We start from the raw sequence: 15693 nt of genomic DNA, 5'->3' as shown, positions 1-15693 counted from the left end.
TAAGGAAGGGCTTTCATTTATTAAATAAAACAAAAAAACACAATCATGACTCATTGGCCAGCAATAAATCATACTGTTACCTTAAACTTTACATCTCTTGCCACTGTGCAAAACTCAAACAGTGTAAACAATGGACAGACACTGACATTCACATATAAGGACATCATCCATCCATCCATCCATCCATCCATCCATCCATTCATCCATTCATCCATCCATCCATCCATCCATCCATCCATCCATCCATCCATCCATCCATCCATTCATCCATTCATCCATCCATCCATCCATCCATCCATCCATTCATCCATCCATCCATCCATCCATCCATCCATTCATCTTTGTTACTGCTGTTTCCAGTTCAGGATTGACAGTCACACTTGTCTCTGGACTGTGGGAGGAAACCAGGGAAGCAGGAAAACTTGTTCTCGCTGATAATATCAAATATAAAGTAATGTACATGACTGATTTTTCCTCTTGTAGAAAGTAGCACTTACACCTGAATTCCATTCACATATTGTTTTCACTTCATCATTGTAAAGTTTTTCATTAAGAGGCAAACTTTAACCTTTGTAACTCAACATTCAACGTCCATCTCTTCCACCTGAAGGAGCTCGTTACATTTCTCGATTCTCCATCCTGATGTTGCTACAAATCTTCATGACACTTGTATTATCTGAAAGACCTCACAGAGACCTCCCCTGTGAAATGTTAGCTTTGTGACCCCGGGCACCTCGACGATTTCAGGCTCTCTGTAGGGTCTCCTCTTGCAGATGTCCTCAAGACACATGGATTTCCCATCACACCACTGTGGTGCTGGTCAGGCTGTTGATCTGTGTGATCCCGACGTCCTGCTGTCAAAATGGTGACTCCCAATACTGTTGAGCTCTTGTCATCCCTCTTTTAATCTGTTCGTAAGTGACAAACATGACAATGTTCCAGGATCCCAGTCGCAGAAAAGAAGGCATGAACCTGAGAGGGATTCAGAGAGAGAGAGAGAACGTTGGACATGTGTTTGAAGGTATTTGAATCGTTGTGTAGATGTGTGTGCATTGTGGGTAATCACCCTTTATAGAACGCAGTGGGTCCCTCGTTTCTCAGCATGGTGAAAGCACAGTTGAGAGCGCTGCTGTACTGACCGCTTCCTGAATTCATGAACCGCGTTTTAACTACGTCCACAGGAGAAGCCACCACCGTGGTGCAGAAGCCAGCGCCGAACGCGGCCGTGAAGTGGCACGGCAGGTTATCTGTGGGGGGGGGGGAAGCGGGAGTCAGCTCCGATCTGGCTAAAGTAAATTCTATTTCCTAGTTTGATCATTTTAATGTCTGCTTCTTTATCTCACCTGTCATCAAGTCATACTTTAGGATGAGTTCTTTAATGGTGTCGTAGGTCACCAGCTCTGCACAGTTCACGATTGCATTGCGTGTGATATTTGGCATGCAGCCTGGAAGAGAGCAGAAGATTTCAAAATGAGAACAGTACACGTTCATGCAATCAGAATTTGCCAAAAGCAGAAGGCGTCACGCACGCACCTTTCCAGAGGCCTCGAACGCCCTCGTCTCGAGCGATCGTCTTGTAGGCGTCCAAAGTGCTGCTGTACCTCCGTCCGCCATCGGAGGGCCGCACCTCGGCCTGGAAGCGCACCTTCACCACGTCCGTCGGCTGCGCGAAAGCGACGGCCATTGCCCCGGTCGTGCAGCCCGCCATGAGTCGAGTGACGATCCCGGCACCTGCGCGGCACGTCGGTTAGCCGCGGCGAAGAAGTTTGATATCGCCGTTCAGTCAGCGCGAGGGACAGGAAACTCACTCTCAGTGCCTCGAGTGTAGAACTGCTTCATGGAGTCGTAGAGACCGATACGGACCGAGGCAAAGCTCATCTGCCTCTGGAGTCCCGCCACCAGCCCGTTGTAGAGGCTCCGGGGCCCCTCTGTGCGCACCATGGTGGTGATGGTCCCAAACACTCCCCGATACTTGACTGCATTTCCTCCTTCAGCTTTCTGTGACTCTCCTTGAATCTGGAAAAGAGCACATAAAGAATTTTAGCAGCTGGATAATATTATCTGGAGGAAATCTGACTTTTAAATGCAAATAAAAGTTTCCAACACTCACCTGAAGTCTGACTTTTGCCGTGTCCAGTGGGAAGGTGATGAGATCAGCGATACAGGCGGCGGTGCCGGCCCCGAAGAATTTAACCGCGGCAGAGGGCACGACGTCTTTGGGTTTCATGCCAACCATTTCTATGATTGGACTGATGACATAAATGGAAAGAAATGCAATTTGCTCAGGCTCTGGACAGCCCAAACACATCACACATGATTTCTCAGCTTAAGACAGACACTCTGAATGACCTTTGACCACGGTCAAGCCTTGGTGTAAAAGTCATAGAAAGCACGCAGGCTGGATATTTAAAGTGTGTCAAATGCTGTGCATACCTGTCAGTGCAGTGGCAAAGTTTTCCTCAGAAAGTAAACTGTTCTTCAGAAGAAGTGCTGTCGTGGAAATGCTGCGGGCCGTAAACTGATCAGCAAGTGTGCAAATGCTCTCTGGGAAAACAAGCATATTTATTTTACTTCTTCTGCTGATGAGTGTGAGTGTGTGTCTCTCTCTTATTGTGAGCAAGCAACACTTTGTTTTGACGTGTACAACAGAAGATTCTTTAGAAAACAGTTAATCTGTATTTTTTTTACATTGTAATCTTTCTTATGTGAATTAGGATATAAAAATGACACTGAAAGAAAAATGTTAATAATTTGTAAAAAAGTTTCCATCATGTTGAAATATGAATTTACCTTTCCTCCCCAAAAATAAATTATAATCCAAAGAAAGGTTTAATAAAATCCTTTGAGTGGTTAGTCCTTTTAGCGTCCTTGTCGCATGCTGTTTTCTTACTGTCTGACTCGCGGAGAAGCCGCTGAATATATACTCTCTCGTGCACATGGCTGCAGGGCAGCCTAACAAGTCTGGCACACCTGTTATGCGAATCCCATGTTTACCAGCTCTGATGTACAGCCAGATATTTGAGCACTTGTTGATCTGCTTCATCTGCTGTTATTATGACTGCAGGGTGTGGGATGTACAAAGACTTACACCATTCTTAATATTTCTACCAGCTTAACAGTGTTTTTTTTAATGGATTTATTTGTTGAAAACATCATCATGAACTCTTTTTTTTTTTTTTTTTTTTTTTTTTTAAACCATAACCTGGTGTTTATGTAAAATTTCCTGCTTCAACGTGTTCAGATTCCAGCTGGGCTCTCTGCAGTGACATTGCAGAGCGTCTCCTCATTGGCTGATAAACGCAGCCAATCACACTAAGAGGCCTGTCTGGATTCTCTGCATGTTTATGTGGGGCATTCAACTTCCTCAAAGGAGTCCCTCTGTTGGGTAACATTAGCACAACATCCCTTTCTTACCGCATATCTGGACTGAACAGTTTGAGGAATCCCCTCGCCCCTCCTTCCCTGCACGTCATAAAAGTAACAGCGTGTTCTCAGGAACCGCCGTGCTTCTCAGCCAATCCATACATTGAATGTGGTGGGAGGGTGCACAATCGCTCAAGGCTGCCTGTCCAACCGGTGGGGGGCTGGCAGCCGAATGGAAAATGTTTGAGAGGGGGGACGCAGTGCGTATGAAGTGTTGGGCTCCTCTGCAACATGCCTCTCCAAGCATGTGATTTTCCACATGCAGCTCCGGGTCATGGCCCCAAGAAGGCCTTTGGTGAGTCACACAGTTGACTGTGCAAAAACACCTTCTTATTTTACCTGCTGTTATCCGTCAGAGTGCGGCTAAAAACAACTTTTTGAATAAACCTTCTGTTACTGCTTTTTAAAAATGTGCACAGCAGTTATTGTGTATGTATGGACTTGTAATGCATTTTCTTATCAAAACACTTGTTTTTCTATATCTTTTCCAACCTGATTTTCCTCACATTTCCTTTTATTTACCTGTCAAGGTGCTGTGCAGAAGTAGGAGCCTCTCTTACCACCTGCTCTGCTCTAAAGATTGTTCCCTGAGAACATTGCGTCAGTAACCTTTTAGCACTCAGTCAGACGCGTAAACAACTCACTGGACCAGCCTCAACCAGCTGGCACCGATCGCCCCCAGGCACCTCCTGAAAATGACACTGAGCTGGCAAAGTGTGGCTCCTCACACTGCAGCGCCCTCGTGAAACAGCGCCGTGAAGCAGATCATCTCCATTACACTATTCATTAAAAGAAAAAAACGCTTGCACTATAAATAGAGTCCGTCTCTGCGTCACCAAAAGGTTATTGGAGCAGAGTGCAAGGCCCTACATGTTGGGGTTTTTTATGGCAATGGGACAGGAAGGCGAGACTGATCCAACAACAAGGGACTTCCAATGTGTAAATACAAAATTATAATATAATATAATATAATATAATATAATATAATATAATATAATATAATATAATATAATATAATATAATATAATATAATATAATATAATATAATATAATATAGAACTGTGATCATCATAATGTCAATAATTGCTTAGAAAGATGTAAGACATTGAATATTTGAGGCATCCACATGCTGTGAACAGTTCCCATGAATGTGTTTTCTCCAGATATGCCTGTTTCCTCCTCAATTTGAATTAAAAAAAAGTCATGAGATGATTTGGTGTTTCTTAATTGATATCCATGATAGACTATCGACCTGTCCAGGGTGGAATTATTATCCACTGAGATTGATTCCATTTCCTGTGGCGTGAAACACTGATGTAATCATTTTTGCTCTTTGAAATGATATTGTAACTTTTGGTGGCCTCTCTTTGCCTGATAAATGACAAAAAAAACTGTTAAAAGACTTCTTGTTTTCAAGTAGCTGGTCCATGTGCTCTGTGCAGGTTATAAATTTATAGTTTACACATAACTAATTACTATGGTTGATCGTTCTGGCATTAATCATGACGAGTTAACTTCTGAGCTGCACAGTAGTGGTTAGCACACTCGCCTCATAGCGGGACATTTGAGGCTTGAGTCAGTGCTTGTTTGGAGTGTGTTTCTGTGACTGACTGGTGAACCTGTCCAAGGTGTCTGCTGATTCCCCCCCATACTCAACCGAGATTGACCTCAGGACCCTATGACTCGATAGATTGAATTTCAATATTGGATGAACAAAGTGAACTTCATGTGTGTGACTGTTGGCAGTGATCGGTCTCATCTGCATGTGTAAAGAACAAGCTGCTGCCATCTTGTGTTTTACACCTGTATAGTGAGCCACTGATCTGAAACAAGCTGAAACATGTCAACCAAAGCAGAAATGAAATATCTAAGAGACTTATTTTGAGATATAGACGATCTGTGTCACTTTAATTTCTTGAATTCTTTGCTTCTCAAAGTCAAATCTTATCTCTTGTGTCTCTCTGAGGATATAACTTATTCCAGTTGTTGATCAAATATCTTAGGTTTTAACTGTAAGGTTTGTGAAAATGACTTTGTTGTTACAGGAGTCGAGATATTCTGGCTGAAACTGTCAAATTCATAACCCTTCTGTTCACTAAACAGGTTCTTTGGGAATTACATCATATCATTTTTTCCTCTTAATCAGCACCCACATTGAATAGAATTGTTTGGAAACAGGTGGAGTCTCCATGGTATGGGACATGTTCAAAAACACTGGTCAGGGTTTATTTATTTTCTAAAAATGTCAGAAAATTAATCTTTTACAAAAACAAGACAGGGCATGTATGATTTTGAACGAAATGCCACTAAAATGCTTATTAATATGCAAATTGGGGTGTACAGGAACAAACAATGTTTCCATTTATATTTCCTATCATGTTACATTATTATTGTCAATAACTGTGTGAGCCTCTCCTCTCGTGTGAATATTTATCATCATTCATAGTGAGCCTTGGGTTCGTCCCCCTGTCGTAAATAATTGTGGTCAGTAGGTGGCAGCAATATTTTAACATGACTTGGCGGACACACTATCCCAGAGAACCGTCGAAGAAGAAATGGAGCGACTCTAATCGCAGCCGCTAACACAACAGCAGAAGAAGACCGCTAGCCATTAGCTTGTTAGCCAAACGCAATTCCCCCAAATGTCTGTCTAATATCCGCGCAGGGGTGGAATAAATCATATGCTGGGAAGCAGAGAGACCGGGGTGTTAAACCGAGCCGAGTTCTGACAACATGGAGAAGCAGCTGCATTTGAACCTGTTAGCCTCCAGACCTCCCATGGCAGGTGGATTTCAATCCGGCTCCAAAATGAAAATGGGGTAAGTTAGCACCTCGCCGGCAATCTAACATCTGCAGGGACTTTTCAGGCATCGTATCTGTTTACGTCTAGTCGAATGAGAATGGATATAATGCTCCAGAAAGCGAGATCGTGACTCCACAGGATGCGATAGCCAGGCTACGTTAGCTGCTCATAGTTTGGCCCATCAGTTCTACGCAACACTGTTTCACCTGATCACATCTGTTAAAAAAATCATTTTAATTTACTGTATTTTAAGATAATAAATCTCTATATAGCTGTCATTGCTGCGGGGTTTGTCTCATCTCAGTTTGCGTCTGCACAGTGTTTATATTGGAGACTTTGCCTCACCGAGATCTGTTGGCACAACCATGTTAAAGTAGTTGCTTGTAAAGCAAGTAACTTAGAAAAAAAACATCGCTCACAAGTTCATCTGTGAAGTACGACAGGGGTAAAAACAACACAGCAGAGGATAGTGTCAGAAAAGTATGAATGCCTTAGGAGCAATACAGGTAAGTATCCTGCTTCTGTCATGGGAGTACAACTCCTGTCATTCAGTTTTCATTTTTGAAAATGTGGATTTTACTGAATTTAATCAGCAGATTTTCAGAATATTTGATTATAAACGTTTTTCTGTCAATTACACAATTTTTCCCATCTTCTGACAGAATCACACTGGAAATTAATAGTTTACATTTTGTCTTTTGTTTCACACAGACCTGGACGGAAGAGAGATTTCTCGCCCCTGCCCTGGAGTCAGTATTTTGAAACAATGGAAGATGTAGAAGTGGAAAATGAAAATGGCAAAGATATATCCTTCAGTGTTGTTTTTTTACATATACAACCAAATACATGTACAACCAAAATTAATGAAAGAAATACATGTTTTACTTTACATTCTTGTAGATTTTTTGATGATTGGCCAATAATTTAATCTGTAAGGTTTTAAATTCAGCATTACGGAACCAGTGTCAAGAGTTACTGTTTATACTTTGCAGTGTTTGTCTTCGATTCGGTTTTCTTTGACTACTTTGAACATTTTCAGAATCTACTGCAGCGGCTCCCATGGTCCTGTGCTGCTCCTGCTTCATGGAGGAGGTCACTCTGCACTTTCCTGGGCAGTGTTTACTGTAAGCATTATAATTAGGACCTTTCCTGTAGCTCATCTACTCATTCGCATCGTGTGGAATACTCTTCTTTTATTGCAAAGGATTTCCTGCAGACCCATTTACATGGCTTCCGTGTGTGTTTTTGAAGGGGGTTATTTACAACAGGATCAACTGCAGGGTCGTGGCGATGGACCTTCGAGCTCACGGTAAATATAGAGATATGCATGTTTGTATTAAATTGCTACCTAAATTGTATTTGGCTATAGATTTTACACACGTTCATCTATTTTAAACATAATTTCAGCAAATTAGTGTCCTCTTTTCTCACCTACAGGCGACACCAAAGTGAAAAATCCTGAAGATCTCTCTGCAGACACGATGGCAAAGTAAGTTGTTCTCCTCATGCATTTCTGACTGGATTATCAACCTGAACTTAGAAAATTGTGCCAGCGTAATGGTTATCTTCACTCTCTCTTTTATAAGGGATATTGGTAAAGTGGTGGAAGCTCTCTATGGCGAGAACCCTCCTCCGATCATGATTATTGGACACAGCATGGGTGGCGCCATTGCCGTTCACACAGCCGCAGCGAATCATATACCGTCCCTGCTCGGCCTCTGCGTCATCGACGTCGTTGAGGGTACGTTCTGAAGCAAAGGCACATGTGGTTGAATTCCATAACAGTGGCTAAGAACTTTTGCTAATATCATTCAGGTACAGCAATGGATGCTTTGAACAGTATGCAGAATTTCCTCAGAAGTCGGCCAAAGACGTTTAAATCTCTGGAGAACGCCATCGAGTGGAGGTGAGCATCACGTGGGAAACTGATAACATTGAAAGGGAGTGTCTTTACTCTGTCTCCCTTCATGGAGTTGTGATTTTCACACTCCATTTAGTATCTTTTTGAACACATTATCCTAAGACTTCTTTTCTTTATTTTCAGTGTCAAAAGTGGGCAGATCCGAAACATCGAGTCTGCCCGAGTGTCAATGGGCGGTCAGGTGAAAAAGTACGGCTGGCTGCAAAGTGTCTTGTCCTTCATTTAAATACTGTGTGTGTGTTTGAGTCTTTTAATAAGTGTCTGTCATTCTTCTGTCCTGACCTTCACAGATGTGAGGAGTCCACCACCAGCTCGGGTGTCTCCAATAGCATCGAAGGTATTATTGAAGAAGAGGAGGATGAAGAGGCAGAGGAAGAATCTAATAAGAAAAGAATGAAGGAAGATGACCAAGAGGTCTATTCTCTCTCAGAACTTGAATCCCTCATCTGTCCTGATGTCTCTGCGTAGAGACTGAACTCTCATTCTAATCTTCTCATGTCTCTCATTCAGATGAAAAAAGAGAGCGTGTTCACCTGGCGGGTGGAGCTGTCAAAGACGGAAAAATACTGGGAGGGTTGGTTCAGAGGACTGTCTGCCCTCTTCCTCACCTGCCCTGCGCCAAAACTGCTCCTGCTCGCAGGTTTGACCTCAAAGTTTCTCAAAATGAGTCTTCATTGGCTTTTCTGGAGTTCCATTACAGTTTGAATTGTGAATTCATGGCAGTTCTACTAGTGTTGATTAACATTTTCTGAACCATTTCACCTGTGACTGTTTCATGTACAGGGGTGGACCGGCTTGACAAAGACCTCACTATTGGACAGATGCAAGGTGAGTCAAGCCAAAAAAAAAAGGTTGGATGATGTTTGAAGTCATGGTATTTTGTTTGATGATTTGTTCGCCATTGAACATAAACAGCATCACATGTTGAAAGAGAAAACTTGAGACAAAAAAATTCAATTTCCTGGAAAATGTTCATATTGAAGTACCGGTATGCACATCCTCATAGGATCAGATATTCTGAAACCAAAATGTGCAGAGATCTGTTTGACCATCGGCACATGAAGAAAATAATGCTGATCACCTCTTTTCTTTGGTACTCGTTGGTGTAGCAGATATCAGCAGCAAGTGAACATTTAGCCTTCATTTGATCTGTTTCAAAACAGGAAACAAAATAGCACCATGAAGGTCTGAAATGAGGCGGCTCTCGAAATCTAGACGCTCTGTGAGCGTCTTCAATTTTTCTTTACACGCACAGATTAATTAAAGTTATCTTTATCAAAACAGAGATCAGGTACAATGCAAGATTCTGAATATGTGATGTCTCGTGTATTTTTACAAAACTTCCTCAACCTGTTTGGAAATTGTAATCTTAGAAAGACGTTTGTTTTTGTGCACAGGGAAGTTTCAGATGCAGGTGCTCCCTCAGTGTGGTCACGCCGTTCACGAGGACGCTCCTGATAAAGTAAGATCTCATCCCAGTGCGCGCTGGCCTTCACGTATTTTTTAAAGTCACTCTGCGACGCTTTCTGCAATCCTAAAGCCTGTGAGAGGAGGTGTTCGTCTGTTTTTAATCTGGTCGTGTGTGATCTGCAGGTAGCAGACGCTCTAGCAACGTTTATGGTCCGGCACAAATTCACTGAGTTTAAAGAGGGATACCTGTGGTAAGCGGCCTTAACCTCAGTCACATTTATTGATTTTATTTGACTTAATCCAGTATAAATAACTGTACTTCTGGAATTCTTGAGGGTTAACAGGAAGCTTTTTTCTTTCCCCTGCAGTTAATTCCCTTTCAGAATAAAGCCAGCAGCTGTAGAAGAAAAATCTTTCAAGATTCATCATCATTGTCAAATTTAACAAGTTATTATTATTATTATTGTTACTTTTTTTTTTCTGTTGCTTTTTGGTATGTAGATATTTGCCTTTAGCTTTGCCTTACTTTTGATGGGATTCATCCATATTTTTTTTTCTTTACAGTTATCTTCTTTTTTTAAGAGCCGATAAAGTAATTCTTTTCGTATTTAAATATTTTTTTGAGTGATTGCATCAATGTTACTGAGTGTTTTCAATGTTTGAATTCCAATGATAATTAAAGATGGATGCCGCCAATAACGATCTCCAAGCTGTTTCGTGTCCTTAAGATGACAGAAGTTCTCTAAAAATGACAATTTGTTGGCTTGTGTTAAATGAGGGGATATGCTGTGGGGAATAAATGTGGAAATTTATGTTTGTTTTATTTTCATTCTAAAGTAATGGTAATAAATTTTTTGGAACATGCGTCACAGAAAAAGTCTCCATTTATTTTATACCGCGGCTATAATTCAGGTTTATTTGCCTTGTGGCTTTAAACCGCAACTGAAAATATCACATTTTTTATTTGGAAGTCTTTTTTTCAGCATGATAAATCTGTGTATGATGATCTATCCAGCCAAACGAGCAGTTCCTGAAACTTTATCACAAAGTTGTCACACTTTTCTGCATGTGCTCAGAGGATTAATACATTCATGGGTTTTAATTGTCCCTCCATGGATTAACACTCTCAGGAGCTCATAGAAAAGATGCGTCCTGTAAACAGGTCAATTATTAATGAAGTGTAATTGCTGTCCTGAAGGACTGAAACCTCTGAGATGATCCTGCGATGTGTCGGTAAACAATGATGTGTCATGAGAAGGAGTTTTAATACCATCTTTACTGGTAAAAACTTTTTCTTTCCTTTTACACACTCTCAACAAGGCCTGAAAGTGCCAGATCCTTTGATTGTAACAGAAATACTCCAGAAGAGACTTATATCTGTTTTTTTTTTTTGTATCCATGGGCTCAATGTACCAAAGAGGAAACAATGACTGGTTGCTAAACTAAATTTTCTTTCCTTGAATTGTTTCCCATTCAGTGGCTCCGATTCACATAAATCCAGCCTGAATAACTGTCATCTGCAGGTGGGCAGGGTTGAGCGGTGTTGGTGGGAATAAGTGCAGCTCCCCCCTCCTCACTGTCACCGTCAGGCCTCATGACCAAAAATCAAGGCTGAAATATGTGACAAAGTCCATCCAAACCTCTAAAACAAAACAAAATAAAAAAGTCAAAAATAGAATGGAATGCTATTTATTGTCGTTACAACAAGTTGCAACGAAATTACTGGGGTTTAAAGACGCCCAGGCAGCCAATTCACAGCGCTCAGTCTTACCTTAAAAAGACACGTTAAAAATTGTCCAAAGATTTTTTTTTTTTTTTTAACCATGAAGGACAGATGCGTCACCACTGGTGCAACCGCTGAAGTGGTGATTCTCTTTTATTCATAAAAATGAACGGAATTTATTCGGCGAGGGCAGTTCAGACATTTCAGTTTCTATTTGGAGGCCGTTCAGGCAGAGCGGGCCGAGAAACTAAAGAGCGCACTTTCTCAGTTCAGTCCGAACGCGAAGAACATCCAACTGAAAAATGTCACTGGAACCTGAGAAGTAGCGGCTCTTGGTTCTCTCGAGACGAGAACATCAGAAGGAGGGAACCAAGACAAGCTTCAGTTTCTATAAACAAGACTGGGCAACATTAAAAGCAGACTGTAAAACTCAAATGCCAAAGATGGCGGGTAATAGTATCATCCCTGTAGAGGGGACATGACTCATAAATACAGTAAATTTGTTTGCAACTTTTTGAAAACCTTAAAGAATGAAACAAAGACACTTTGATGGTCCCGTTGGGGATCGACTTACTTCACTGTATTTATCTCACCCCATTTATAGTTGATCTTGATTACGATTGGTGGGCTGCCTTCCTTGTCCTTTATTTTCCCCTTCATTCTGCCACTTTCTGTAACTTTATCCACCTTAGTATTTCCAGGAACAACAGCCCATCACAGTCACACCTACAGCAATTTTACAGTCACCGATTAACCTCAATACATGTTTTGAACAGTGTGAGCAGATCAGAGTATCAGGAGAAAAAAAAAACACTTTTACCCTTGGAAGAACATGAAGATTCCAGACAGACAGCCGCCGTCTTCAAACCAGTGCGAAACACTTCATTGTTGTTCCTTCCAACAAAGTTACACAACACTCCTGATACACGATGAAAACATTAAAGATGTGGGCGCGTTTGTGTGCATGCATGCATGCATGTGCTTTATTTTTAAAGGAACTTTTCACACAGATGTGGCACAAGTGTAGTGGGAGAAGTAAAAATACAGAAATATAAGCCACAAATAAGGCCTGTGTCTGAACCTGAGCACAGTGAACCTTTGAATAACCTCAATCTGACTGATCTTTTAGCATTTGCCATGAAATGTTTATCACACACTTTAAGGTCAATAAGCAACACTAACTATTAGCTAAAAGGTGCAGCACAGTGCCGTTCTGTGGCGAATTGCATGTTTACCCCCAAAAAACACTCATTTTCAAAATAATCCCATTTCCTTCCACCATCAGTCCAGCAGGATGTGTCTGTGGATAATTGTGGGCTTTAAATTGCCTGTAGGTGTGAATGTGTGTGTCTGTGTTTGCCCTGTGATGGCCTGCTGACCTGTCCAGCCTCAACTCCGCCTTCCCTCCTAATGAGCTGCGATCGGCTGGAGGCCCCGCTGACTCTGAGTTAGATGAACCTGTGTACAGGATGGATGGATGGATAAAACTTCTCAGAGTGCTATCAAAGTACTCTAACTTTTACAGTTTGACTCAACAATTGTTTCCTTAAAAAAAAACAAAAAAGAAAAAGAGAGAGCGAGAAAGGGAAGAAGGCGGCCGGTGCAGAGTTTTGACTGGTCGGCCACTGAAATGAAAGATGATGTCAAGACGAAGATGGCTTATAAAAGGACGTGATGGGCTGGAGGTTAATTCTCTCCACAGACTGCTTTGTTGAAGCTTCATCTGTCAAATGAAGCCGAGCTGAACCAGTGACTCGTGAGTAGTGGATGTGTTCTGATGTCTGGACTTGAGCATCGAATTTCTTTTCTTTCTTTTCTTTCAGATATTTGACTGAACTCTGTCCAGTCCTCACAGCAGGACTGTTTATGAGTTTGCTGTGAAATCAGTGTGTGTGTGTGTGTGTGTGTTACGTCTCTTCCAGGGACTCCAGTCATGAATGTGTCAACAGAAACACAGCAGTTAATACCTCAGGACACCGTCAAAGCCGTGCTGTCCCTGCTGCCCTGCTTGTTCTTTCTCTATGTGAATGCCGTCATGATGTTCGCCTTGCTGAGGAAGCCTCTCTTACTGGAGTCGTCCCGGTACATCCTGTTCGGCCACCTGCTCCTGACCGACTCCCTACAGCTGGCGGTGACCATGACGCTGTACATCTTCGCTTTGACCATGGTCAGAATGATCAGCTCTGTGTGCATCGCCGTCTTCCTGATGGGGACCGTCTTTCTTCAGATGTCGCCCCTCATCCTTGCCCTCATGTCTTTGGAGAGATACGTCGCCATTTGTTTTCCGTTGAGGCATTCCAGCATCGCCACGCCGCGGGCCACGAGCGTAGCCATCACGGTGATGTGGGTGCTGGCCTCCTTGGACTCAGTCACACAGCTTTTCCTGTTCATTAGTTTGGAGAACTCAGATTCTGTTTTCTTGACAGTCTGCAGCAAACCCAGTGTTTTCCGTTTACAGATATACCTGACTTTAAGCAGGGCTTTCACCATTCTGTATTTTGTATCGGTGAGCGTTATCATCATCTATACTTATATTGCAGTTTTAGTTACGGTGAGGTCGGCCTCCTCCGCTGTCCGTAACACTAAAGCGCACAAGACGGTGCTGCTGCATCTGTTTCAGCTGTGTCTGTGTCTGACCTCCACCCTGTTCGGCATGATCAACTCCGGCAACCGGGCCGACTCCCGCCAGGCTGTGGCCCATCACGTTCAGTACCTCCTCTTTTTAGGCCTGCTCGTTTTTCCAAAGTTCCTGAGTCCTCTCATATACGGGCTCAGAGATCAGACCTTCAGCCACGTGTTCAAGTACTATTTCACCTTCGGCATTAAAACCACCATCAGACCCTTTTCTAAGCCTGATGTCTTAAATACGGTGATTGTGGAATAACTCTAGGCTGTTATGTACCTGAACAATAATGTGAATGAAATTCCTCTGTGTGAATCAAGGTGGTGTTGTGTCTTATTATATTCTTATATTATGAAAAAATGAAATCTGAACTAATGCTGGTTTGATTTTGTGCTGTCAGATGATTGCAGAGCAGACAGTGTCTAATTTTCACCAAAAGCTGTTGAAATGAGATTTGACTTTAAAAAAAGGTACTTTTTCTGGAAGCTCTGTTTTCGATATTATCCTGTTTCTCTCTTTGATTAAAGAGAAACTTACATTTGAAGCTGCATTTACAGACAGCAGAGCAGGTGGTTATTAAACATTACATGTCGCTCCCAGCCAAACATTTTTAACAAAAAAAACTATACTCACAGAAATCTAATAATGAACGCTCAACCAATGATGAATTGTTCTCTTAAATTTCTGTAATTAAATGATGAACCTTATGCGTGAAACTAACTTCCAATTAAGCTTGTAAATATAAAGATGTTTTTCAGAAAATCATGACTTGAAATATGAATTGGCAAAGGAAAAGGTTTGTATGAATGAACTATTTTCTGTAATAAAACACAAAGTCGGAGACTTTCAATCATTCTTTCATGACTTTTAGAGAAGTATATGTTTGACTGATTTGATTTGTGTGAAATAAAAATCTTGTTTTTTTATTCTGAGGCTATATTTGAGTTTTCCAATAACTATTATAATAATAATTATTCCAGCAGGAAAAACATCAAATCTAAGTTCATTTTCTATTAATGATATAATTTACAATTCATGTTGATATGATGAGAGGATGATGCCAACTTTTTAACATTTGTAAACTAAACAGGCTATAAATGTGTTAAAAATATACCTCTGGAAAGAAAAAGTGTTTATAATGATCAATTATAATTTGATTAAAATGTGTTCAGGAGAAATTCAGGAGGTTCACTGATGACTAAATGATCAAAAAGTGATTGTGTTTTTCTAAGTGTATTGTTAATTGTCGTGTTCATGTTATATCATCCACTAGAAACCAGTACGAAGGTCAAATGCTCAAATCAAGGTCAGATGCACAGTTCAGCTGTAAGACATTAGATTTTAAGGGGAGAGTGTTTTAAATTAATATTTTCTTCAGATGGATGGTCTTAAACTGCACTGATGTCATGTCGAGATGATCCCAAATGAAAGTTTTCAGTGTTCTTGTTTTTCTCTTTTCTTATTTTACCTTTCTCTATTGAAAAAAACACAGGGACAACCAACCTCATGATGGCTTTCACATTTTGCTCTAGGTGGATCTGATGTTCAGTATCTTGAAAATCTACAATACTTTGGCTTTCCACCTCAAATTGAAATAAAATCAGTTCAACAGCCTGTTTTTAAATTATTGAAATTAAAGTTAAAAGTGTGACATCAAACTACATCGTCCCCTACATTTAGTCCAGGTAGGAATACATGATTGGTGAATGGTGTAGGATGGTTAGCAAATTGTGTTATTGTGTATTTACTGTTGCATTTGGAAATACAAATGCTGGAGCACATGTGCTTAA

General features: G+C 41.2%; 3 protein-coding genes across 3 annotated transcripts; 2 read left to right on the top strand and 1 right to left on the bottom strand.

Annotated features, from left to right (window-relative positions):
• On the bottom strand, window positions 1-2886 carry LOC115395354 (mitochondrial uncoupling protein 2-like). Its single transcript, XM_030100860.1, has 8 exons — window positions 2791-2886; window positions 2434-2544; window positions 2111-2249; window positions 1809-2016; window positions 1534-1731; window positions 1344-1445; window positions 1067-1247; window positions 1-972 (listed from the first exon to the last, which is right to left on the bottom strand). Exons 3-8 carry the CDS (start codon window positions 2234-2236, stop codon window positions 858-860), a joined length of 930 nt encoding a protein of 309 aa, XP_029956720.1. The 5' UTR covers window positions 2237-2249; window positions 2434-2544; window positions 2791-2886; the 3' UTR covers window positions 1-857.
• Window positions 2887-5955: 3069 nt separating this feature from the next.
• Window positions 5956-10421, top strand: ppme1 (protein phosphatase methylesterase 1). Its single transcript, XM_030101700.1, has 14 exons — window positions 5956-6242; window positions 6938-7031; window positions 7258-7350; window positions 7478-7535; window positions 7664-7715; window positions 7813-7967; window positions 8042-8132; window positions 8271-8336; window positions 8438-8561; window positions 8658-8787; window positions 8931-8975; window positions 9545-9609; window positions 9741-9808; window positions 9926-10421. Exons 1-14 carry the CDS (start codon window positions 6157-6159, stop codon window positions 9927-9929), a joined length of 1131 nt encoding a protein of 376 aa, XP_029957560.1. The 5' UTR covers window positions 5956-6156; the 3' UTR covers window positions 9930-10421.
• Window positions 10422-13213: 2792 nt separating this feature from the next.
• On the top strand, window positions 13214-14164 carry LOC115395684 (odorant receptor 131-2-like). Its single transcript, XM_030101317.1, has one exon. The coding sequence runs from the start codon at window positions 13214-13216 to the stop codon at window positions 14162-14164; it is 951 nt and encodes a 316-aa protein (XP_029957177.1).
• Window positions 14165-15693: the final 1529 nt, after the last annotated feature.

Source organism: Salarias fasciatus, chromosome 10 (assembly GCF_902148845.1).
Source record: "Salarias fasciatus chromosome 10, fSalaFa1.1, whole genome shotgun sequence".
NCBI lineage: Eukaryota > Metazoa > Chordata > Actinopteri > Blenniiformes > Blenniidae > Salarias > Salarias fasciatus.
The sequence above is the reverse complement of the archived record's forward strand: the minus strand, read 5'-3'. Positions and strand labels throughout refer to the sequence as shown.

Excerpts from the sequence above, each read along its gene's own strand:
- LOC115395684 (XM_030101317.1), top strand. The coding sequence starts at position 13,214 with ATGAATGTGTCAACAGAAACACAGCAGTTAATACCTCAGGACACCGTC.
- ppme1 (XM_030101700.1), top strand. The coding sequence starts at position 6,157 with ATGGAGAAGCAGCTGCATTTGAACCTGTTAGCCTCCAGACCTCCCATG. Across the intron at positions 8,337-8,437 it reads ATGGGCGGTCAGGTGAAAAA|ATGTGAGGAGTCCACCACCA; the intron begins GTACGGCTGGCT and ends TGACCTTCACAG. Across the intron at positions 8,976-9,544 it reads CACTATTGGACAGATGCAAG|GGAAGTTTCAGATGCAGGTG; the intron begins GTGAGTCAAGCC and ends TTTTGTGCACAG.
- LOC115395354 (XM_030100860.1), bottom strand. The coding sequence starts at position 2,236 with ATGGTTGGCATGAAACCCAAAGACGTCGTGCCCTCTGCCGCGGTTAAA. Across the intron at positions 1,446-1,533 it reads CGTTCGAGGCCTCTGGAAAG|GCTGCATGCCAAATATCACA; the intron begins GTGCGTGCGTGA and ends GCTCTCTTCCAG. Across the intron at positions 1,248-1,343 it reads AAAGTATGACTTGATGACAG|ATAACCTGCCGTGCCACTTC; the intron begins GTGAGATAAAGA and ends CCCCCCCCACAG.